Source organism: Chiloscyllium punctatum, chromosome 7, assembly GCF_047496795.1.
Source record: "Chiloscyllium punctatum isolate Juve2018m chromosome 7, sChiPun1.3, whole genome shotgun sequence".
In the NCBI taxonomy this organism is placed as follows: Eukaryota; Metazoa; Chordata; class Chondrichthyes; order Orectolobiformes; family Hemiscylliidae; genus Chiloscyllium; species Chiloscyllium punctatum.
In genome coordinates, this window is record NC_092745.1 from 92,238,919 (window position 1) to 92,263,048 (window position 24,130).

General features: G+C 39.1%; 1 protein-coding gene across 1 annotated transcript in view; it reads left to right on the forward strand.

The window, feature by feature from the left end:
- ipo13b (importin 13b) overlaps positions 1 to 23,365 on the forward strand; it is a 208,565-nt gene extending 185,200 nt beyond the window's left edge. The window contains exons 16-20 of the mRNA XM_072573267.1: positions 1,957 to 2,023; positions 9,554 to 9,612; positions 16,100 to 16,189; positions 18,804 to 18,985; positions 22,184 to 23,365. Of these exons, the coding sequence (XP_072429368.1) occupies positions 1,957 to 2,023; positions 9,554 to 9,612; positions 16,100 to 16,189; positions 18,804 to 18,985; positions 22,184 to 22,280 (495 nt within the window). The 3' untranslated portion in view covers positions 22,281 to 23,365. The remainder of the gene's footprint in view (positions 1 to 1,956; positions 2,024 to 9,553; positions 9,613 to 16,099; positions 16,190 to 18,803; positions 18,986 to 22,183) is intronic.
- The last annotated feature ends 765 nt before the right edge of the window (positions 23,366 to 24,130 follow it).

The following is a 24,130-nucleotide window of genomic DNA, read 5'->3' on the forward strand; positions in this document are numbered from 1 at the left end:
CAAGCTTTTAGAAATGCATTGTAGGTGAATTCAAGGTATTAAGAAATGTTGAGTCATCATGAGTTTGAAGCTATCTTATGGATATGCAACAGTTGGTGCTGGCAGTAGTTGTAGACATTGGTTTCCTTTGTTAGAAGAATGTGCTTTCTGTCCAGTTGTAAAAAAAGGTGTAGTATATCAGCAGTTGGACACTTCAAGAAATTCATACCAAGGTTTGGCGTGTCTTCATAATGGTTTGTGCTATTACACTTTGAGGCCACATTGAGTTTGTGTATAAACAAAGTAACTGGAGGATTCATGGTGGACTTTGGGAAAGGATTTTGCAGAAAAGACATAAAACTAAAGTGGTTTACAATTTTGTGCAACTGAACTAATCTTGCAGTTGTATGCACAATGACACTGGTTCGGTTGACTTTACTCCAATCTGTGGTTTAATTGAGCATCCTTCAGATGTTCTTAAACATCTGAAAGAATATGAAGATTGCAAATAAATCTTATCAAACTGATCTATCAATAATTAACAACCATTAACAGACTATGTGATTGTGACAGAGGTAAAGTATTCCACCTTAATGATCTCCAGCCTTATTTCAACTTTTAACATAGTTGATCACACCACCCTCTTCCCACCAATCTTTCACTGTCATCTAGATGGTTGGAGTTGCACTTCTCCTGGCTCCATTCTTATATAGATAAACATAGCCAGGAAATTACATGCAATGGCTTCTCCCACTTCTCTTGCACTGTTACCCTGGTAAACCACTGCCCTGCCACAAGGATCTATCCTTGGTCTTTCACCTATTTCTTGACTCCATCAACCAAAAACACATTTAGTTTTCACACTTACACTGAGACTTCTCTCAACCTCACCACTGTCTCTGGTGTTCCAGACTTGTACAACATGTGATACTAAAGGAACAGGAATTTCTTCCACTTAAGTATTTGGAAGACCAAAACCATTGCCTTTGCTCTCTACAACAAGCCCCATTCCTGAGCCATGGGCTCCATCCCTTTGCCTGGCAGCCTTTTGAGGGTGAGCCAGAGTATTCACAAACTTGATGTCCTTTTTGACCCAAGATGCGCTTCCGGTCACAGTTATGCCATTACTAAAAATCACCTCTTCAAACTTCCGCAACATCAACTGACATCCTTCCTGTCTTGGTGCTTCTGTTAAAATCCTCATAATACCTTTAGAGTCGTAGAGGTCTACAGCATGAAAACAGGCCCTTCGACCAACTTGCCCATGCAGCCCAGTTTGTTCACAATTTAAACCAGTCCTATTTGCCTGCATTTGGTCCATATCCATCCATAACCATCCTATCCATGTATTTGTTTTAATGTTTCTTAAATGACAAAGTTGTACTCTCTTCCACCGTTACCTCTGGCAGCCCATTCCAGACACTCGCCACCCTTCGTTAGCTTTATTTTTAATTATTCCAACACACTTGTGTATGTCCTCCCACCTTCCATTATCCAGAACTCCGCCCAAGTCCAAACATACTGTGAGCTCCATTCACCTATCACCCCATACGTGAAGACCTACATTGGCTCCCAGTTAAATGTTGCTTATCATTGTTTTCAAATCTTTCCATTGTCTTATTCACCCCCACTCAATCTCTAATTTCGAGCAGCCCACAACTCTTTGAGATATTTGCACTTCTTTTTCATTCTGGCCTCTTGATTGCCTCTATTTTAAATGCTTTGCCATTGGGGCTGGGGCCATCAACAACTCAGCAGTAAACTATGAAATTCGCTCCCTTAACTTCTCTACCTCTGTATATCTCTTTTCACCCCTAAAAGCATTTCTTATAGTCTTTCTCTGTGAGCAATTTGTTTGTAATTCCCGCTAAGACTGGGACAACAGATAAAGGATGGTCTCAGTCATAAGGATTCACTGGAAAACTAGAGTTAGACACTTATTAACTTTTTTAACAAAGCTTTGTATCTAATTCCTAGGCTCTCAAAAGGAAGCCTGATTTGTTTTTGGCAGAGAACTGTGATGTGAAGGCCCTGTTTCAATGTGGTAAGTAATAGAAATATTTAACATATTTGATATCATAACTAGCCTTTAAACTTAGTCTTTATATTTTTGTATGGTGATATTTGGTCCTCCTGTTTAATAACACCTGCAAATTGTGGTGTAGCATTTCATAAATTTGGAAGCTGTCAAGTAAAATGCATAATTTAGAGGGAATGCCTAATAGTTTTGTTGGAATTCAAATGCGTCACAGCTCTTTAGATTTCTGTATTGTACAAATCCTGCTTTTCTCTGCTGCTTCTGTATCCTTTTTGAGTTCTGTGCTCATCCATGAGCGGAAGTTTTCCAGAGATTCTATAGTCTTTCAATCATGACCATGGATTGGCCACAACTTTTTATCTCTTCCGTATTGTCCATTGCAATATATTTGTAAATGCAACATAATCTGTGCCCATAAGCTAATTCCATGTCCTGTGATTTTCAGGCAAGAAAAAATCGAAAGAAAGCTTCAAGTTCAAAAATGGTTTCCAATTTATCTATATTTTATTCCATAAACTCAAAACATTTAATGAAGGCAAATTATTAAAACAGTAACAATTGATCTGAGTAATTGATCTTCGAAACACAGCACAATGTTCAGTTAGACCTTATAACAATCTAGTTGCATAAATCTGTACCTCAGCAACCAAAGGTAGATGAAGATTTACATGATATAATTTTTGCTTCCAATCGTAATTAGTGGCCAACAATGATTGGGAACAGCTGGCTTCATGAATGTTCCCACCTTGATGATGGAGTCTCTCATCTTACCAGACGTGGACTCTGCTACTGGGCATTTGGTGCAGGGTTTCTTATTCACTCATGAGATATGACCATCACTGGTTGGCCAGCATTTTATTGCCCATCCCTGGTTGTCTTTGAGAGGGTGGTGATGAGCTGCCACTCTGAACTGTTGCAGTCCATGTGTTGTAGGTAATTCATAATGCTCTTCGGTAGGGAATTCCAGGATTTTGATCCAGCGATAGTGAAGGAACGATTATCTTTTTACAAGTCAGGATAGTGAGTGGCTTAGAAGGGATCTTGTAGGTGATTGTGTTCCCATATATCAGGTAGTGTTCCCATATATCTATTGAGGAAGGAACTGCTCAGTCCTATTGGCTAACAGTAAGTCGATGCTGGTTTTGAGTCAAAATAGCCTGGTCATAATGAACCTAATTCTCATACATTTAAGAATTTTTTTTTAAACAGCAAGGGTAGACATTGATAATAAAATTCATCCATCTCTCCAGTGTGCCAGCAATATCTTTAGCTGAGTGTATGATGTCAAAGATCTTAAACCCTGTATCAAACCCATGTGTGCTGCCTGTCCATGTGCATCAGAGACAGGAACGATCTACAATCTCAAATCCCTCAAAATATTGCTTGTGTTGCCTCCACAAAACCCTGCGAATCTAATAGCAGGATTACTGCTTCAATATCATGGTTCTCTCAGCTGAATTGGGCAGATCACATCATCTGCATATCTGAAAAGACTGGAGCTTTTTACCTAAAACCCCATGGTAGAAGTTACCAGGATGGCAGATATAACACTTCAAAGTCATAAAGACACCCCTGGAAAAATAAAATGTCTCTACTGACTGAAAAGAATTTATTTGTCCAAGACAGCCAAAACTGGAGAAGAAGCATTTATGAAAATTCCAACTTGAGTATCAAACAGGTCTAGGTAAAGATCCGATGCAAACAGTGGAAGGAATGTGCTTCCCACCTACCCGATTATTCTTTTATGTATCTTTGTGCAGATCCAGCATTGGACTGTTTAATTAGCTGAGAACCCACAAGTCCAGAATAGAAGCAAATCATCTTGGATGTTGCAACTGTCTGAGAAGTGGGAGGCCATGTTATGTAACTACACTAAGTGCTGGCCTCGGCAATAATGCCCACATCTTGTCAATGAATTTTAGACAGATATATTTTTAGAAAAAAAATCCCTGCAATCATGGCTGGAAATACTTAGAAAAAGCTGCTTACTACTCATTCTATAATGAACTATTCATGTATAGAATTATGAAAGCTTAAAAGTAAAACATTCAGCCATTTCTGCCCATGCTCATTCTTTGTAAGAGCTATTACTTTAGATTCCTATTGTTGTATTTTCTCCACTCTATGCATCATTTTCTAACTGAGAAGGCATATTGATCAATGTTTGTTGGGTCAGCAATAATGCTACCTGGCTACTAAGTGCCTAACAATTTACAACAGCAACAAAATGTTTATGCATTTTCTCTCTCCCTAAATAAAAATGACCAACCTCTATACATGTTTCTTCTAAGCATCTCAGCCAAATGAGGAATTCCTCATGTAGAGAACAATTGGCATAAACCAACTGCCATGACACTGCACTTAGCCTGCTCACCTGTGGTAGTATACCATCTTTCTGGCACCAACTAAAGCCTTCTAATAGGCAGTGTTTGTCAATACCAGACAAGCTGATCGCACATGTGCGAGTCTTGAGTCATGCATGCACAGAGGTTTGATATTCCACCTGGAATGCACATGTACAGAAGAAGAAATTTTCATATTGGCAGCCAGCTCAGTGATCAAGATGCACATGCAGTCACTTTTCAATAAATTTCATGCACTGGCACTTGTAAAAGCATCTCCTGAATGCACTGCACATGCTCCTCAGTATCGAAAAACAACCTTCTTATTAACTTAACGTTTGTCTTTGGATAAAATGCTGGAGTCCATTGTGAATGAAATATTAACAAAATACTTAGACCAATTTTAATATAAAAAAGCACGGTTATCATTTTCTGAAAAGGAAATCCTACTTAACAAACTTATTGGAGTTCTTTGAGTGATAGAATGTGCAGGATGGACGAATGAGAACTCAATTGAGTTTTGTATTTCCAAAAGGTATTTGACGACACCACATTGAAGTTGCTACATGAGAAAGACCTCATGATGTTGTGGATAGTATATTAGCATGGTATAAAGATTGCCTAGCAAAAGAAAGCAGAATTGTAATAAATGGGTCACTCTCATGTTGGAAGAATGATCTGAGTGGTGTGCCGTGCAGCCTAGTGTTGGAGCCTCCAACTATTTGCAGTCAGTTTTAATGATTTGAATGAAGGCATTGAGCATGTGGTAACCACACTTGCTGACAGCAGAAAGATAGGTGAGAAGTGGTTAAGTGAATGGGACACCAATTGGCAAATGCAATATAATCTGAGAAAATTAGAGGTTATGCCTTTTCCTATTGGAGGAATAAAAAAACAGGATTTTATGTCAATCTAGAGATTATAGAACGCTGCAGTACAGTGTCAGCGGTCAGATGACACTAGGTTATAGTCTCAGCAGGTTTATTTGAAATCACAAGCTTTTGCAGCTTTGCCCCTTCATCAGGTGAATGAAAGGGAGGTACACAGGCACAGAAGTTATAGGCAGAGAGATTAAAATATCCTGCAAAGTGGAGTGTTGACAGGCTGAATAATAGTCTCTGCAGGGGATCGAGTGTCAGTTTGAGTGAAGTGTCAACAGCTGAATAATAAGTAAAGGATGACCTATAATATAATTATTCTGGTGATTTTTAATTTTTTTGTGGTTATCTCTCTGCAACACTTAATTGGATTATAGGTCATTCCTTCGTTAGTTACTCAGCTGTTGACACTTTACTCCCACCATCTGACACTCTTGATCACCTGCAGACACCTATTATTCAGCCTGTCAGCACTCTACTTTGTACGATCTTTTGATCTCTTTGCCTAAATTCTGTGCCTGTGAACTTCTGTCTCATTTCACCTAACAAAGGGGCAATGCTTGAAAAGCTTGTGATTTAAAATAAACCTGTTGGAACCATAACCTGGTGTCATTTGACTTCTGACCTTGTCCACTCCAGTCCAACATCAGCAAGCCACATCATGGCGGTATAGAATAACCAGGATGATCTCAAACACAAGAAGTTACAGCAAAGAAAAAGTAGGAAAACGGGATGTTAATCCTTATTGTAAGGAGAATCACAGTCAGGAAGTCTTGTTACAGCAGTGGAAGGCATTAATGAGGCATCCAGAGTACTATGTATAGTCTTAGTCTCCTTTATTTGAGCAGGGATGTTCTTGCGTGGAGACTGTAAAGACAGAATTGAAATGGAGGCATTGCTTTGAGGAAATAATTCTTTGGAGTTGAGAAAATTCAGTGGTCAACTTACTGAAGAATTCGAAGTTTCTGCAAGAGTAGATAGAGAGGAGGACTCCCTTTTTGGGAAATCTAGAATTGTGAGGAGTTGATCCCTTAAAATTGAGGTGAGGATTTTTTTCTTTGAAGGTTGTCAATCTTTGGAATTCATAACCCAAAGAACTGTGGAGAGTGTGTCACTGAACAAATTTAAGGGCAAGTTATACATCTTGTTTAACTTCATCAGGTCAGACAGGAAAGTGGTGTTGACCCCAAGATCAGTTGTGATTTTGTTGAATGACATAGCAGGCTTAAGGGGCCATGTGACTATTCTTGTGTTTTGTTTCTAATTTCCATTCATGAGATGTAGACTTGGGCTGAACCACCATCTATTGCCCATTCTTGATTCCCTTGCAGAATGTGGTGGTATAGGCATCCATCATTCTGTTAGGAAAGGAGTTCCAGGATTTTAACCCAGCAATGGTGATGGAATATGATATGTTTCCAAATTGGGATGATCTGTAGCTTGGAGGGGAACTTGCATCTTCCTCCTTCTCCTGCTAGGAGATGGAAGCCACAAGTTTGGAAGATGCTGTTAGTGGAGCACCAGTAAATCACTGCAGTGCATCCTGTAGGTGGGAGACATTGTTGCCACTGACTGTCAGTGATTTGAAAGAGTGAATGTTTGTGGACGTGGTGTCAATTAAGCAGGCGGCTTTGTCCTGGTTGCTAAACAAGAAATGATCAAAGAACTGGGGATGCTGCAAATCAGAAACCGAATTCAAACATCGCTGGAAAAACTCAGCAAGAATGGCAGCATCCATGAAGAGAAGTCAGAGTTAATGTTTCAAGTCAAGTGACCCTTCTTCAGAACTGTTTGATTGATGCTAGGAAAAGATTGGTATATATTCCAGATACACACACTCCTCCCCTCCCATGCCAGTCTTCTGCATGAACTGTTCCCTCCAGTACAACTTGATCTACTCCTCCTCCAATCACAGCAGCTCCCCACATCTGTATGATATCTTCCCTGCAATCATAGAAGGTGTAACACCTGACAGTTTATTTCCTCCCTCTTCACTATCTAAGGCTCCAGACACCTCATCTAGGTAAAGCAGCGGTTTACCTGCACTTCACTCAATTTAGTCTATTGTTTTCACTGCTTGCAATATGGTCCCTCTCTACATTTGGGAGACAAAGCACAGACAGGGTAACTGCTTTTCAAAGAATGTACATTCTACCCAAAAAATGACCCAGAGCTTCGGTTGCCTGCTTACAATGTGGTTGCAACACTGCTACAGCAAAGCTCAGAGCAAGCAGGAAGAACAACTTCTTTCTGGACTGAATATAGAGTTCAATAATTTTAGGGTTTGAGCACCTTTTGCCATTTCCTTTCCTCAAACCCACTCACACCAGGCCTTGTCATCACGTGGGGTGCTACCACTAACAACCCATTGTTAGCTACTAATGGTTCCCCCATTAACAGCTATTCATTCTCCCAGGCTGACATTTACCCATTCCTTTGCATGCCCAACTGTTTTTCTCTTCCTCTGGGCTCCATTTCCCCCCCTCATTTGCTCCTTCCCCCTCCCTCTGCTACATCTTTAGCATATATACCAACCTTGAGTTTAGAAGACTGAGGGGGGATCTGATTGAGACATATAAGGTTGTTAAAGGATTGGACATTCTGGAGGCAGGAAGCATATTTCCGCTGATGGGTGAGTGTTGAACCAGAGGACACAGCTTAAAAATAGGGGTAGACCATTCAGGACAGAGATGAGGAGAAACAACTTCACCAGAGAGTGGTGGCTGTGTGGAATGCTTACCCCAGAGGGCAGTGGAGGCCCAGTCTCTGGATTCATTTTAGAAAGAGTTGGATAGAGCTCTCAAGGATTGTGGAGTCTAGGGTTATGGAGATAAGGCAGGAACAGGATACTGATTATGGATGATCAGCCATGATCATATTGAATGGTGGTGCAGGCTCGAAGGGCAGAATGGCCTATTCTGGCGCCTATTGTCTATTGTCTTTTCCTAGCTACAGTGAATTGACAATGGGTGCAAGAGTAGGCCATTTGGCCCTTTGAGCCAGCACCACCATTCATCATGATCACGGCTGATCATCCACAATCAGTATCCTGTTCCTACCTTAACCCCATAACCCTTGATTCCACTATCTTTAAGAGCTCTATCCATCTCTTTCTTGAAAGTATCCAGAGACTTGGCCTCCACTGCCTTCTGGGGCAGAGCATTCCATATATCCACCACTCTGGTTGAAGCAATTTCTTCTCAACTCTATTCTAAATGGCCTACCCCTTATTTTTAAACTGTGTCCTTTTTGGTTCTGGACTGGCCCATCAGAGGAAACCTGCTTCCTGCCTCCACAGTGTCCAATCCTTTAATAATCTTATGTCTCAATCAGATCCCCTCTCATCCTTCTAAACTCTAGTGTATACAAGCCCAGGAGAAAGTGAGGACTGCAGATGCGCATACAAGCCCAGTCAGTTTTGAAGAAGGGTCCTTGGATCCGAAACATTAACTGTGGTTTTCTTCATTGATGCTGCCAGACCTGCTGAGTTTTTCCAGCAGTTTCTGACTCTGTCCTGGAATTTGTCAAGTCACTTGAATGTTCTTGGAGCTGCACTCATCCAGGCAGATGGAGAGTTTTCTATTACACTCTCAACTTATGGTTGGTGAACAGATAATGTGAAGTGTAGAGTTGAGTTACTTGCCATAGAGTAATCTGCTCGAATCAGCTTTTGTAGCTACAGCATTTATTTAGCTCGTCCAGTTCAGTTTCTGGTCAGTGGTAATTACCAAATGTTGATAGGGAGGGATTCAGCAGTGGCAGTGCTATTGAATGTTAGGGGGCAATACTGTGGAGAGAAACAAAGTTTTATGTTTACTCACCACAAATGCTGGTTGACCTGCTGAATATTTACTTTTGCATTTCCTCTTTTTAATTTGGAAAAGAAATGTTTTCTGTTCCTGAGACTTGTCACAAAACGCATTTATTTGCTTGTTAACAATTACACTGGCCATGCATGAGCTTAAAATCACAAATAAGCTGTGTAAAGGCCTAACTGTGGAGCAAATCTACAAGTGGGGAGGATATAGGTAATTTAGTTAGTGCATTCCATTGAGTTTCAGCTTTCAATCAGTAATTCAAAATGAAGAAAATCTTATTGCTCATGAGCTGTCACATCTAGGCTCAAATGTACTTAGAACTGATCTGAAATACAAAATTACTGTTATAGCAAAGTTAAAGCAGGAATAAACTGCATAACCTTGCAAAGAAGGAAGAATCTTTTATTGGCTTTCATTGTGCTGTTGGCATGTGTGTCGCTGTGTGTGTCAGTGCAGGAGTTGATAACTGACCTACAATTAATCTGGTTTTTATCCAAGGAGTCATATCTTTGAAATTTCCAGAAGCCCCAACAGTGAAAGCAACGTGTGCCTTCTTTGTAAGTATTCTTTTCGTTGTGCTGTCACTTCATTTAGTGTTGCCTGTTTATAAGTGAGAAAATATTATTCAACCATTTTAGATCAAAATACTCCCCATTTTGTTTTTGTTTATTTGCATGTGTCCGATTTTAATCTTGATTTTGCTTCTGTTTTGGCTATTGTTCATTATTCTGCCATTCACACCACCTCTGGTCCTATGTTTTGTTTCTTTATTTGTCTTGTTACCATATCCTTTGGCGTGCCCACTAACTCTTGCATCACTTAAGTGTCTCATCAGCTACCCCATCACAGACATGTGTGTTCTTATTCTTCATTGGGCCAACTTAAAATTTCTAAGTTGTCCCAGTTCTGATGAAAGATCATTGAGTTGAAATATTAATTTTGTTACTACTTCATCAAATATGGCTGGACTATGAAGATGGGCTTTGAAAGGGGTAGGGTCTAAAACATGCATACACTTTAGGAAACAGTGGCATCAGCCTGTGTACTAAATGCAAATACCTTCCAAGATAATCTGACTCCATTAATTTTGTTTCTCCTTCCACAAATGTGAGGGGACCTATTGATTAACTCCAGCATTTTGTTTTTATTGCATTTAGTAAATTTAGTTCCAGTAACTTAGTCCAATTATATCTACAAGCATTACATTGTACCTCATTTTGTTGGTACATGCTTTTCTTACAAGACTGCATGTTCATAACTGAAAAAGTATGATAGCATTACTAGCACAAATGTGATAACAGATCAATAAAATATAAAAAAAACTGAGATTATTTCTTTCAACATTTAGCTCTTTTTCATTCTAAAACATTTACTTTTTAATTCATTTTAGTATCTAGGCTTTAATTAGCAAAACTCAACTAGTTAATTTTTCTGTGAGCTTGATTAGTGGGCTACTGTTTGATTGCGAGGAGTAATCTCAGCAAAACCTGGGGATATATCTACAAATGCAGTTTCAGAAGTGGAAACTTTGGCTATGTCATTTTCCAGTTTTTATCTGCTCAGGTTAAGGGATTGAACCACTTCTACAGTATATAGTACAGCTTAGTGCTCCAACATCCAGGAAGTCGCTCAGCAACAGTTTTAATAGAAAATCTTCGTATTGTAATGTATCAATGTGGCATGGTGGCACAGTGGTTAGCACTGCTGCCTCACAGCGCCAGAGACCTGGGTTCAATTCCCGCCTCAGGCAACTGTCTGCGTGGAGTTTGCACATTCTCCCTGTGTCTGCGTGGGTTTCCTCCGGGTGCTCTGGTTTCCTCCCACAGTCCAAAAATGTGCAGGTTAGGTGAATTGGCCATGCTAAATTGCCCAGTAGTGTTAGGTGAAGGGGTAAATGTAGGGGAATGGGTCTGGATGGGTTGCTCTTCGAAGGGTCGGTGTGGACTTGTTGGGCCGAAGAGCTTGTTTCCACACTGTAAGTAATCTAACTGTGAAGTATGTTCTTTGGCTAATACTAGTGAAAAGGCAGGCTTATGCGTGATCACAAGATATTGTGGTTATTCAAAGTGTGAAGTTAATCATAGATCAATTGGGAAACTTTGACAAATGGACCTTTTGCCTTTCAAAATTACCTTTTTTTATAATCATAGATTATCATTATTCTGTACTCGTGATTGTTTCTACATTGTATATTAAGGTCATACCTTTGAAGCATAGAGTCATGATAATCATGTTATAACATAAAATTTTATGGCAATTTGCTAATGGATGTTATTTTAAATTAATTCAGCACTTTCGTTTTATCTTTTACTAAATTTGCAACTGAGATGGAAACTACTCAATTAATATCCTGCTTTAATTATTATATATACACATTAAATATTCTAAGATAATAAATGTACAATATTATTCAGAGGTGACTCTTACTGTAGCAGTGTACAAATGCCAACTTCACAGTGAACATGTCCCATTTCCAGTTAAGATTTTACAGCTATTTGCTTATCGATGGAGTACAAGCTTCAAAATATTTTGGTTTGAGAGTACTGGAGAAAATCAGTGGAAATTAAAATCAAATACAAGGAATAACTGATCTATGAACATATGACTAACAAGTGCTCATACTTACAAATGTGATCCCATTCATGGGTGTAATTTTAAAGTTGCGACATACAAACATTTCCTATACTTCTGAATGACTATTTTATATTGTCCTGCATTGTGTTCCAACTCGATTTCAAATTGATTTACAAATGGATTCCAGAACGGAAATTGTTTGCAACCTGGCCATTTCCTATACCATGATTACACTAGGAATATCCTTTGATCTTGAATTCTACTCCTGATTACTGTTTTTATTTAAAGTGTGCATTCTTGAGTATTTTAGAAATTACTACGTATAGACACATTGTCCATTTTTACTTTATATTTTATCCCCATCATACTTATAATTTTAATAAAAATCAAACTTCCAATTAATATGGATTACACAAGGATTTTTTTTATATTCACTGCAACAAACAGATTAAAAGCCCCATTAAATGCTACTTTTCTTGGTAACTTGTACTTTTAACTACACGCTAGAACTTATTACACAACTGAAAAATCCCACTATTAGATATGCTCTACTGTCCCTAATGTAGACATTCAGATCTTCTGGAGCTAGTCTGAAATAATCTAAAATTATATTTCACGATGCATATTTTCCTGGAGATGTTTCCTTCTACCTAAAGATAGGCAAATCTTCCAGTGTCATTTAACACTCAAAATTGGTCTTTCTACATCTGAGCCTGAGTAGTGAACCACAAACATTCAGGCAGGCTGAAGTGAGGAATGCAGATGCTGGAAACCAGAGTTTAGATTAGAGTGGTGCTGGAAAAGCACAGCAGGTCAGGCAGTATCCGAGGAGCAGGAAATTCGACATTTCAGGCAAAAGCCCTTCTTCAGGAATGGAGGGACAGAGGAGATGACCTGGGGGTTGCAGTGAAAGAGAGAGACTCGCTGAGATTCTTGTGGAGAGAGGAGGAGAACTACTTTAAGGTATGCATCCTTGCAAGAGGATTCGCAGTAAGGTTAAAATCAGCTAGGCAGAAGTGAGGACTGCAGATGCTGGAAACCAGAGTTTAGATTAGAGTGGTGCTGGAAAAGCACAGCAGGTCAGGCAGCATCCAAGGAGCAGGAAAATCGACATTTCGGGCAAAAGCCCTTCAAAACATTCAGCCTCCTGCTGGTGTCCCACTCTCAGGTTCTGGACAGTCTGATTTTGTCTGAGGGTTCTTGGGCATGTTTTAGACCCTATTCCCCTCCAGGGCCATCTCCATGACATTGTGAATCACAATGGGCTTTGTATCCAGGTAGAATGCTGATGAGCTGTTTTTGAAAGCAGAACTCTCTCTATCTTTGGAAATAAGCACCTATTAACAATCTAGCATTCTCCTCTCTAAAAATAGACTACCTACTGTGGGAGACAGTGACAGACTGACAGGCAGGGGGGTGGGGTGGCCATGTTGGTAAGGGATGATATTCAGTCCCTTGCGCGGAGGGACCTAGAATCAGGGGATGTAGAGTCAGTATGGATAGAGCTGCGAAATTCTAAGGGTAAAAAGACCCTCTTGGAAGTTATCTACAGGCCCCCGAACAGTAGTCTGGATGTCGGGTGTAAGTTGAATCAGGAGCTGAAATTGGCCTGTCGCAAAGATGTTACTACAGTTGTTATGGGGGATTTCAACATGCAGATAGACTGGGAGAATCAGGATGGTATTGGACCTCAAGAAGGAGACTTTGTGGAATGTCTCTGAGATGGATTCTTAGAACAGCTATTGCTGGAGCCTACCATGGAGAAGGCAATTCTGGATCTGGTATTGTGCAACGAACCAGAATTGATCAGGGACCTCGAAGTGAAGGAGCCATTGGGAAGTAGTGAACATAATACAATAAACTTGAATCTGCAATTTGAGAGGGAGAGGGTACAATCGGAAGTGACAATATTTCAGTTGAATAACGGGAACTATGGAGCTATGAGGGAGGAGCTGGCTAAAGTTCAATGGTGCAATACCTTAGCAGGGATGACAGTGGAGGAACAATGGCTGATATTTCTGTGTATGATGCAGGATCATTTCATTCCAAAAAGGAAGATCGATCCTAGGAGGAGACATGGGTGGCCGTGGCTGGCAAGGGAAGTTAAGAAACATATAAAGTTAAAAGAGAAAAAGTATAACATAGCAAAGATAAGTGGGAAAACAGAGGACTGGGAAGCTTTTAAAGAACAACAGAGGATTAGTAAGAAGGAAATACGCAGAGAAAAAATGAGGTACGAAGGTAAACTGGCCAAATATATAAAGGAGGATAGGAAAGCTTTTTTTAGGTATGTGAAAGGCAAAAAAATGGTTAAGACTAAAATTGGGCCCTTGAAGACAGAAACAGGGGAATATATTATGGGGAACAAAGAAATGGCAGAAGAATTGAATTGGTACTTCAGATCTGTGTTCACTGGGGAAGACACAAGCAATCTCCCTCAGGTAACAGTGGCTGAAGGACCTGAACTTAAGGGAATTTATTTTTGCCAGGAATTGGTGTTGGAGAGACTGTTCGGTCTGAAGGTTGATAAGTCCCCGGGGCCTGATGGTCTACATCCCAGGGTACTGAAGGAGGTGGCTCGAGAAATCGTGAATGCATTGGTGGTTATTTTCCAGCGTTTGATAGATTCGGGATCAGTTCCTGCGGATTGGAGGGTGGCTAATGTTGTACCACTTTTTAAGAAAGGTGGGAGAGAGAAAGCAGGAAATTATAGACCAGTTAGTCTGACCTCAGTGGTGGGAAAGATGCTGGAGTCTATTATAAAGGATGAAATTGCGACACAGCTGGATAGTTGTAACAGGATAGGTCAGAGTCGGCATGGATTTATGAAGGGGAAATCATGCTTGAGTAATCTTCTGGAATTTTTTGAGGATGTAACTCGGAAGATGGACGAGGGAGATCCAGTGGATGTAGTGTACCTGGACTTTCAGAAAGCTTTTGATAAAGTCCCACATAGGAGGTTAGTGAGCAAAATTAGGGTGCATGGTATTGGGGGCAAAATACTAACTTGGATTGCAAGTTGGTTGGCTGACAGGAAACAAAGAGTAGTGATGAACTGCTCCATTTCGGAATGGCAGGCAGTGACCAGTGGGGTACCGCAGGGATCAATGCTGGGACCACAGCTTTTTACAATATATATTAATGATGTAGAAGATGGTATTAGTAATAACATTAGCAAATTTGCTGATGATACTAAGCTGGGTGGCAGGGTGAAATGTGAGGAGGATGTTAGGAGATTACAGGGTGACTTGGACAGGTTAGGTGAGTGGTCAGATGCATGGCAGATGCAGTTTAATGTGGATAAATGTATGGTTATCCGCTTTGGTGGCAAGAACAGGAAGGCAGATTACTACCTAAATGGAATCAATTTAGGTAAAGGGGCAGTACAGAGAGATCTGGGTGTTCTTGTACACCAGTCAATGAAGGTAAGCATGCAGGTACAGCAGGTAGTGAAGAAGGCTAATAGCATGCTGGCCTTCATAACAAGAGGGATTGAGTATAGAAGCAAAGAGGTTCTTCTGCAGCTGTACAGGGCCCTGGTGAGACAACACCTGGAGGATTGTGTGCAGTTCTGGTCTCCAAATTTGAGGAAGGACATTCTGGCTATTGAGGGCGTGCAGCGTAGGTTCACGAGGTCAATTCCTGGAATGGCGGGATCACCTTACGCTGAAAGACTGGAGCGACTGGGCTTGTATACCCTTGAGTTTAGAAGACTGAGAGGGGATCTGATTGAGACATAAGATTATTAAAGGATTGGACACTCTGGAAGCAGGAAACATGTTTCCGCTGATGGGTGAGTGCCGAACCAGAGGACACCGCTTAAAAATACGGGGTAGACCATTTAGTCAGAGATGAGGAGAAACTTCTTCACCCAGAGAGTAGTGGCTGTGTGGAATGCTCTGCCCCAGAGGGCAGTGGAGGCCCAGTCTCTGGATTCATTTAAGAAAGAGTTGGATAGAGCTCTCAAGGATAGTGGAATCAAGGGTTATGGAGATAAGGCAGGAACAGGATACTGATTGAGGATGATCAGCCATGATCATATTGAATGGTGGTGCAGGCTCGAAGGCCAGAATGGCCTACTCCTGCACCTATTGTCTATTATCTGCCTGTGCAAACACATTCTAAGGCAATCTGGCTCCATCAAATTCGAACAATCCGAGCACTCAAACTTGCTTGTCAAGAATGGCTCACGTGACTGCTTTCATTGTATTTGTCTTAAAGTCAAGCTTATTTAAGCCATCCTAACATTTAAACCTCATAATTCTAACAGATTATCTTTATTGAGTAGTATAAAGTGGTCGCAATACATTGAATGGAGTGAATCATTTGTGTTTAGGATGACTCTCAACATAAGAACATGAAATACATTCACAATCAGTTTGCAATGACATCATTTCACAATGCTGCCAGTCATTGAAAGAAAATCAGTTATCAGTGAACTTTATTTGTTTTCTTTATTTCCTCTGTTAGAGTGAGCTGCTGCCACGTTGTCGGGAAGTACAGCCTATTGGCTTAGTTGTCCATGAAAATGGAAAACTCTTGTTACAAGCAATTCTAGAAGTAAGTAGCCATGAAAAACAGTGTACTTCAGTGTGGTCAATTGATTAAAATGGTACCAACATGGATCAGAATGACTGACCTGACAATTAGTTAATTATTGTTTATCAGTAGGTTAGTAGCATGGGCATTCACCATGATGATGCCAGAGGTATAAAATATAGTTATTTGGAGAGTTTTGTACTTATATTATTTCCACTGAAGTAGCTTTACAAACATGAAGAGTTTTGATAAAGAACAGGGATTATTTCCCGTGGTAGAAATATTGGTGACAACAGATAATCAGGCAAAATGATCCTTGAATTTGCAAAGAAAGGTAATGAGCAATGACGATACATATGAGTTATATGAGCATACAATACTTTTCCATGGGATGTAGTTGAGGCAAATATCTCTGCATCTTTTAAGAGAAGAGTGGATAAACCAAGTTGTATGCGTTCAGTGTGTGCCAATATGACACCAAGAAATCTTACTAAAATGGGTCAATACCGATCAGTGGCTCAACTCCCCAGTATGTAAAATCAAACATGCACAAAGGAAGGTGAATGTGACCACTGGAAGTCTATCATTTCAATCTCAGTACATTGTTATGGGAAGGGTTTAAATTGATGCCTAGTGTTCTCTGTGGTCCCTTTTGACCATGATTTTCCATTCATCACCCTGAAATTGAGCTGTCAATTTACAATTGTACTGTGTTCAGCTTGATACACAATTTCTCACAGTTAGGCTGTCTGAGAGTAAAATCTGTGGTTGGGCTGATATATAAAAATCGCATGTGTGCCACACAGGTATCAGGTAATTATCAGTAACAGAAAGTCCAACCACCTCCACTTCAGCTGTATTATCATCAGCAAGCCTCCCACCGGTAAACAAAATCTCAGCAGGAAAATTCACCTTAAATGACATGGCCACTAGAACAGGCCACTGTTTTGCATTTTGCAGGAAGTAGCACACTCACAGCCTTCTGTATGGCTCTCTGCCACCTACCTAGAAGGTGGAAATACCTTTTTAAAAAAATAGTAATACTTGGAAATGAATGTACTGGTAATACTGGTCATCCATTTTGAACTATACAAAGCAAGTCAGACCATGTGTCTCATTCACCAATTTTACTATTTTCTTCTGGTTACAAATCTCTCAATTGATGGAATGCTGTCTAGCTGTTGGATGGATGTAGTTACTATGGCATTTGTGAAGTTCAACACCATCTAGAACAAAACAATCTGAATTCAATGTTATCATTATAGTATCACATACAATGGCTACATTGTATCTATAGGAGATATTCCAGCAACCTTTGAAGACTTTTTTTTTTACAAACTTGTGACCTATATCATAAATGGAGAAAGGCAGTTGATGCATGGGAATATATTTTTACTTCATCAACATGCTGAGACAACATCATGGAATTCCCTATTTTCTAGCTTTGTGAAAATACTTCCACTGCTTTGACTCATAGTTCAGAAAAATGACCTAGCATCCCTTTCTAAAGGGCGTTGAGTGTAAAGGCAATAAATATGTCTTACTAGTAATGCCCACATCTCCAGAATTAATTTCTATGGAAATGACAAGGTACAATGAGCTAACAGTAGACCATATGATCAGCATTTGATTATTCTTAAAGTTTACACTTTTCACCAGAACAAAGCACATGGATTCCTTTTTTTATTGAGAAGGTTGGTCTTTTGTTCATTGAATGCTTATCAAGCATGAACTTTTAATCTATACATGAACCTTTTGATCTTTACACGAAAGCACAAAAAAATTCCCCAAACAAACAGTAGCAAGCAACTGTTTTGAGATCAGTAGATAATACTTTTTTGTAATTATGTGTTTGCCTTTAAGGATGGGGAAAATACCAAGTGGCTCAATTGGTAGATTGTTGCCCCTGACTCTTGAGATTCCAGGCTGAAAAAGTGCTATTCCGGAATTTGAGATCAAAAATCATGACTGATACTCCAGTGTCATACTGAGAGAATGCTGCACTGATGATCCATGACAGTTTCAGAAAAATGTGAAAATACTTCCACTGCTTAGACTCCTAGTTCAGAAAAATGGCCTAGCATCCCTTTCTAAAGGGCGTCCAGTGTAAAGGCAATAAATATGTCTGTCTTGTCAATGAAGCTATAGCTAGTATCTATTCCTCAATCAGCATCACAAAATCAGATTATCTGGTTATTAGCACACTGTTGTTTGTGGAAGCTCACTTTGCAACAATTATTTGCCATGTTTCCTACACTAAAGAGTAATTGCACTTACCTCATAATGTCAAAAGTGGCCATGAAAGATGCTATATAAGTTAGTCTTTTTTTTTCAAAACTGCTGCTAAAGCACCTGTCATGACATCACAAGTTTTTTTTAAAAATTCTGTAGCCTTGATAGTTTTAATAATGTTTGCCATCTCCCTTCCCAGTGCATAGCATAGTTTTATATTTTCCTGTCAAATTATTTACTGTAGTGTATTGTCACATCTGTGCCTTTTTAATGTATTCCAAATACTGTTGCAATGATCAGTTACAAATTAAATGTGAGCTCTAATCTATTGCCATGCTTTTTAATGGAAGTTCTGATTTTTGCTTCCACTGATAAAATTAACTTCATTTCTTATGTTTGCTAGGCTATTGGTGGACAGGCCCCCAGGAGTCTGATGGATCATTTTGCCGATATACTGTTTGCTTTGAACAAACACTGTTTTACCTATTTAAGCATTTGGTTAAAAGAAGTGATGCAGCAACAGAATTTTCCATCAAGTCGCCTTACACAAGGACAAAAAGAAACATTTAGTCAACAAATTTTAAGGTATACTTCTTCAGAATACAGAACTACCCAAACCTTTTGCCACAGTGACCCAAATTTTGAAGCTTGAAAATTGATGAAACCCCGTGTGCATGTGAGAGGATTTGTCAGAGAAGGGATATGGAGGTGTGTGAATGAGTAGTTACAGCTGAGACACCAGGCGTAGGGTATAGTTGGCGAATTGGCAACAATTTCGTTTCCACCTACCATTTCACTGGTTTGGTAGCAGAAATCGGCATCAGACCTTACTTCTTTAGGCTTTGTCCACCGGACCAAGAACAGTCCTCTTGTTGTGTCAGATCCTATCCCAGGTCTGTTCCACCTACACCTTCACTTCAGAGTACCATTGCTACTGTGGAGAATAGGAGCTCCCAACCGGAGTTGCACATTTTGCACCTCTGCTGGAAGTAGCATCCCAGGTCTTAGGAAGCATAAACCAAGCTAACTATTATCAAAATTAAGCATTGCTTTCATGTACTAAATATTAGGGGACTGTTTCCCAATACCTTTCACCTGCTTTTTATATATTCCTTTTATTTATTAGTTTCAACAATACTAATGGAGAGAAAACTGTTTCAATATTTCTCATGATTTTTTACCAAAAGGAGATATAATAAAATTATGCAATTTCAGGGAAAATGATGAATTTTATTAGAAACCAAAAAGCAATTTTCTCTTGAGCCATCTGATAAGAATAAAGTATAACAAAAAATTGAGAATCTGTTGGACTTACTGTTTTTCAACTGCATAATGCATCAAAACATCAGTTCCCCTTTTTGTAATTGCATTTAAAAAGATACAGTATTTATTTTTTCTATGTTGTGATAAATGTCAATCTTAAACATTGTTAAAACAGAAAAGAATTTAAAGCCTTTCATCTCTCTCTGATCAGAACAAGGATGCAAGATACAGGCTGGAGAAAAAAGGGCACTGTTTTATACAGCACGAGAAAAAGGTGCTGATTGGTTGGGCCATATTGGCACAGAGATACAGCAAGAACAGTTAATTGTCAATCTCAATTCTTAGACAAACAAATAGATTCTGATTGGTCAAGGTGTTGTCATGGGATATAGCAGAGTTTGGCTGTTCCATGACCTTTTTAGCTTATGTAAAAGGTGTCATGTACATACAAATGGAATCTACCTGGCTGGTCTGAGAATGAAAATTGGCAGTTTAAATATTCTTGCTGCATCTCTGTGTCATTAAGATTTAACAAGGCAGCACCCCCTTTTCATGCTTTATAAAATGATGTGTCTGTTTCAAGTCTGTTCTTGGGCTGTAGTTCTGATGAGTGCAAGATGAAAGCTTTGATTTTTGTCTCCTTTTAGCAATGTTCAAGTTATTTACCAAACAATTATTTAAATATCAGTCTGTTCATCTCCTGGATGCTTGCCACCACTTCTCCTCTTTAGTTTGAAGAATATCATTGTTGTACTGGATAAGGCAATGTCAGTACCATGTGTAAGCTGCCGTACATGTGGTCAACATGAGATGCCAGTTCACAATGTCATTAACCTGCCCAGTCCTTTGACTCAGATTTGGTGAAGGTCCTTCCTTAGAAACATGTAAGATATGGAGGCAAAGTTTGCATTTTTAATTAAATCTGACCTTTCTCATTTATTTGTTAATTCCTCCATGACTATGTTGCTTCGTATCTCTGTTACCTACTCCAGGCTGACAAACTTCTATGAGGTAAAAACAATGACTGCAGATGCTGGAAACCAGACTCTGGATTAGTGGTGCTGGAAGAGCACAGCAGTTCAGGCAGCATCCAAGTAGCTTCGAAATCGACGTTTCGAAGCTACTTGGATGCTGCCTGAACTGCTGTGCTCTTCCAGCACCACTAATCCAGTGACAAACTTCTATGATAACTGCACTGCTCTAATTCTGGCCCCTTCAGCATGCCTGATTTTAATCACTCCACCATTGATGACTGTGTTGTCAGCTGTCAAGGCCCTAAACTCCATAAAAGTCCAAGCTTCTCTCAACCCTTTAGAGCCATCTTTAACACACAAGCCCTCCTTATGTGGCTTGGTGTTAAGTTGTTTGATAACACTTTTATGAAGCGCCTTGGATTTTTACTGCATTGAAGATGCTATGTAACTGCAAGGTTTGTTGTAAATCACATTCCTTGCACAGAGGTCAGTTGTGAGTGCAGTTTTTGTTTGTACAAGTGTGCCTCATTTCTGACTCCAATATGTTTGAACCAAAGTGTTACTTTCCTGCAATTTGGTACCATGTTTAATGACATTGGACAGTCCACAATGCTTTTTGAGAACTAGATTCAAGTTGCCAAAACCCTTTGCCTGTATCAGAAATCAGACCTGTTTTGTTTCTGTTCTGAGCAGCATTCACGCAGGGCATTATTAGAAAATCATTTGGTAACAATTTATGTAATGTCATTTTCATAGAATATTTGACTTGACGCATTGCTTGTGGTGAAGCATGGATTTTGCTGGCCACATGAATGGAAACCTGAAATCCTGTGTAGACTGAAGCTTAATGTACATTATGGGAGCAAACGAGATTGAAAAATTTGAAAATTTTGTTTCCTGACATTATTCTGAACAAATTGGCTGTATTTGTGTTGAGTCAGTTAACAATTTCATTTAGTATGTCTGTGGAAATGTGTCAACCTGAGCAAAATATGTTAAAATTGAGCAGAAATATCAATTAAAATGCTAGTTCAAGGCTCCAAGTGAGACTGATGAATACTTTCGGGAGAAGGCGGCTATAACATCTTTTTTTGTTATTTCTCAAAAAAAGGGGCAGAGGGAATCTGCTGATCACATTTAAGGCATCAAACTAAAATGTGAGCATTAGAGGCTTTCCTTTTAAGCACCGTAATTGGTCTCTATGCAAAATGGCAGAACTAAGCTGAAGCTAGCTGAATAGGCAATATGAAACATCACCACCTTGTGTAATTGGAATGAAACTTCGTATTTAGTAAAGAGGTTTAACAGGTATACCCTTATAAATAGTGTATATAAGCTTAACTTTACACAAGTTTAGGCATTGCCAACATCCAATGTCGCAATTAAAATTTAATGAAAAATTGAAAGTTGTGACAAGAAAGTAAAACTTGTAATAATAATTTGTGCAACCACAAGGAGGTTAATATATAATAAATTAATGGACCTGTGCTATTAGTATAATATCGTTAAATGAAAAACTGTAAGTTTCACTTTTGCTGTTTTACAGAGACCGAGTGAATAAAAGGCGTGTAAAGGACATTGTTAAGGAGTTCACATTACTGTGCAGGGGTCTTCATGGCACAGAATATGCAGCCGAGTACTGAAGCTATGTAATTAAATCCAAATATCGCTCAGTTAATAGCATGCTTCCTGCATCCTCAACACATTTGCACCGTTTCCTTCTGTAAAAATGCATTCTAGCGTGAAGGATTTTTAAAAGCAGCAAATGGGCTTCTGTCTGCACTACAGGATTCGACAAAAGAATACATGCACTTGTATGCAGTCACATTAAGAGGCATTTTTAAAAGAAAAAAGACTTCCTATCATAGGATTGGGTCAGTAGAGGAAATGTGCCAGGATGGTTCTGGCATCCGCTGTCCTGACTTGCAAGTAATTTGTGTGTATGTTTTGTGTTGTAATTAAAGCTTTATGGAAGCAATATAACTTGCTGCTGGAGTCCTGTGATTTTGGCACTTTGTAAAACACAACAATATCTCGTGAAGGGAATTAATCCCAAATGATTCAGCTGTGGAATATTACTGGTGATGCTGCTACAATGTCTGAAACCATTTTAAGCGAATCTAGTATTTTACGGTTTTTTTGTTTTTAATTTAATGATGTGGTGATGTGGGCTTCTGTCATAAAGTTTAAAAATAAGTGTAGATTGTTGCAACAGTCGGAGAATTTAAAAAGTTTTGGGCTGTAACAATTGCTAAGAGTTTCAAAACTTGGCATATTTATTTGAAATAAACTGAAAAAGTATCAGAGCTTTGAGTCATCTATTTTGACTGCAGATGAAGAAAACATTGGCCCAAGCAAAGGTCTAATTATACTTCTGGCATAGTTAAAGCAATTAATGACAAAAAGCACAGAGCTCCTCCATCAGAGGTTTTGAGGCTCTATAAGCTTTGTTACAGCCCCATTTTGTTTCTCAACTTTGAGGGTTTTTTTGTACTATATGCTATGTGTTACTCTCTGTACAAAAACCAATACCACCTTAATGTAACTTTGAGCTATCCATGTTATTTTGTAACTTGTTTACTTGTGCTTCTAGAGCATTCTGGAAGTTGCACAACCATAGCATATATTCAGGTATTGGAATAAAATGAAAGCCCACTAGTAAAATCTTGATAAGAAATGACACTGTAGCGTATTGGTTTTCTATTGTGAAATAAAGCTTCACTTATAAGTGTGTGGTTTTTTTTGTCTTCTGCCCCAAAATATTCGTGCTATCTCCAATGTTGCAGTTATAATGTGGGTAAACTGAGAGAAACACATCTGATTCATAACATTTTTACCATCTGAATTGTATGTAGAAACCTATGTAGCAAAGAAGCTGTAGCTAGATGCCATTGTCAATAATAATCTCATAATTTGTAGATTATATAGTCTGTTTCTTTAATCTGCATTATAGTGACATCCATTTATAAAATCAGTCTACAAGGTTTTCATACCGAAACATCTTTGATAACCTTTAGGATGTGCTGGGGTCATCATTGAAGCACCTTTCATTGTGTCATCACTAATGTTTCTAGAGAAACTTAGCAACTGGCTTGCATGTAGTGTGATTCCACAGTGTACAAGAGCATTATTCTGTTTTTGGTTGTATTGGTTGAGAGTTAATTATTGGTCAAGGCACCAAGTAAATCCTCTATTCATCTTGAAATAGTTCCATAGGATCTCTTTCTTTGACCCCAACAGGGGAGTTAGAAATCTATTTGACATCTTGTGTAAGTACAGATTATGTGATAGTCTAGAAATTAGGGAAATTTTACTGTACATTATAGATCTCATTATTAAATATTTTTCTTGGAATTCTCTCAATTTATATCCAGATCCTGTAGGTTTTAGACTAGAAAACAGCAACACAGATCTCTGGTGGACTTTTCCTAAAAGCTATGTCCTGTTTCCTTCTGAATTACATGTGATTATCTTGTTGCCAACTATGAGAATA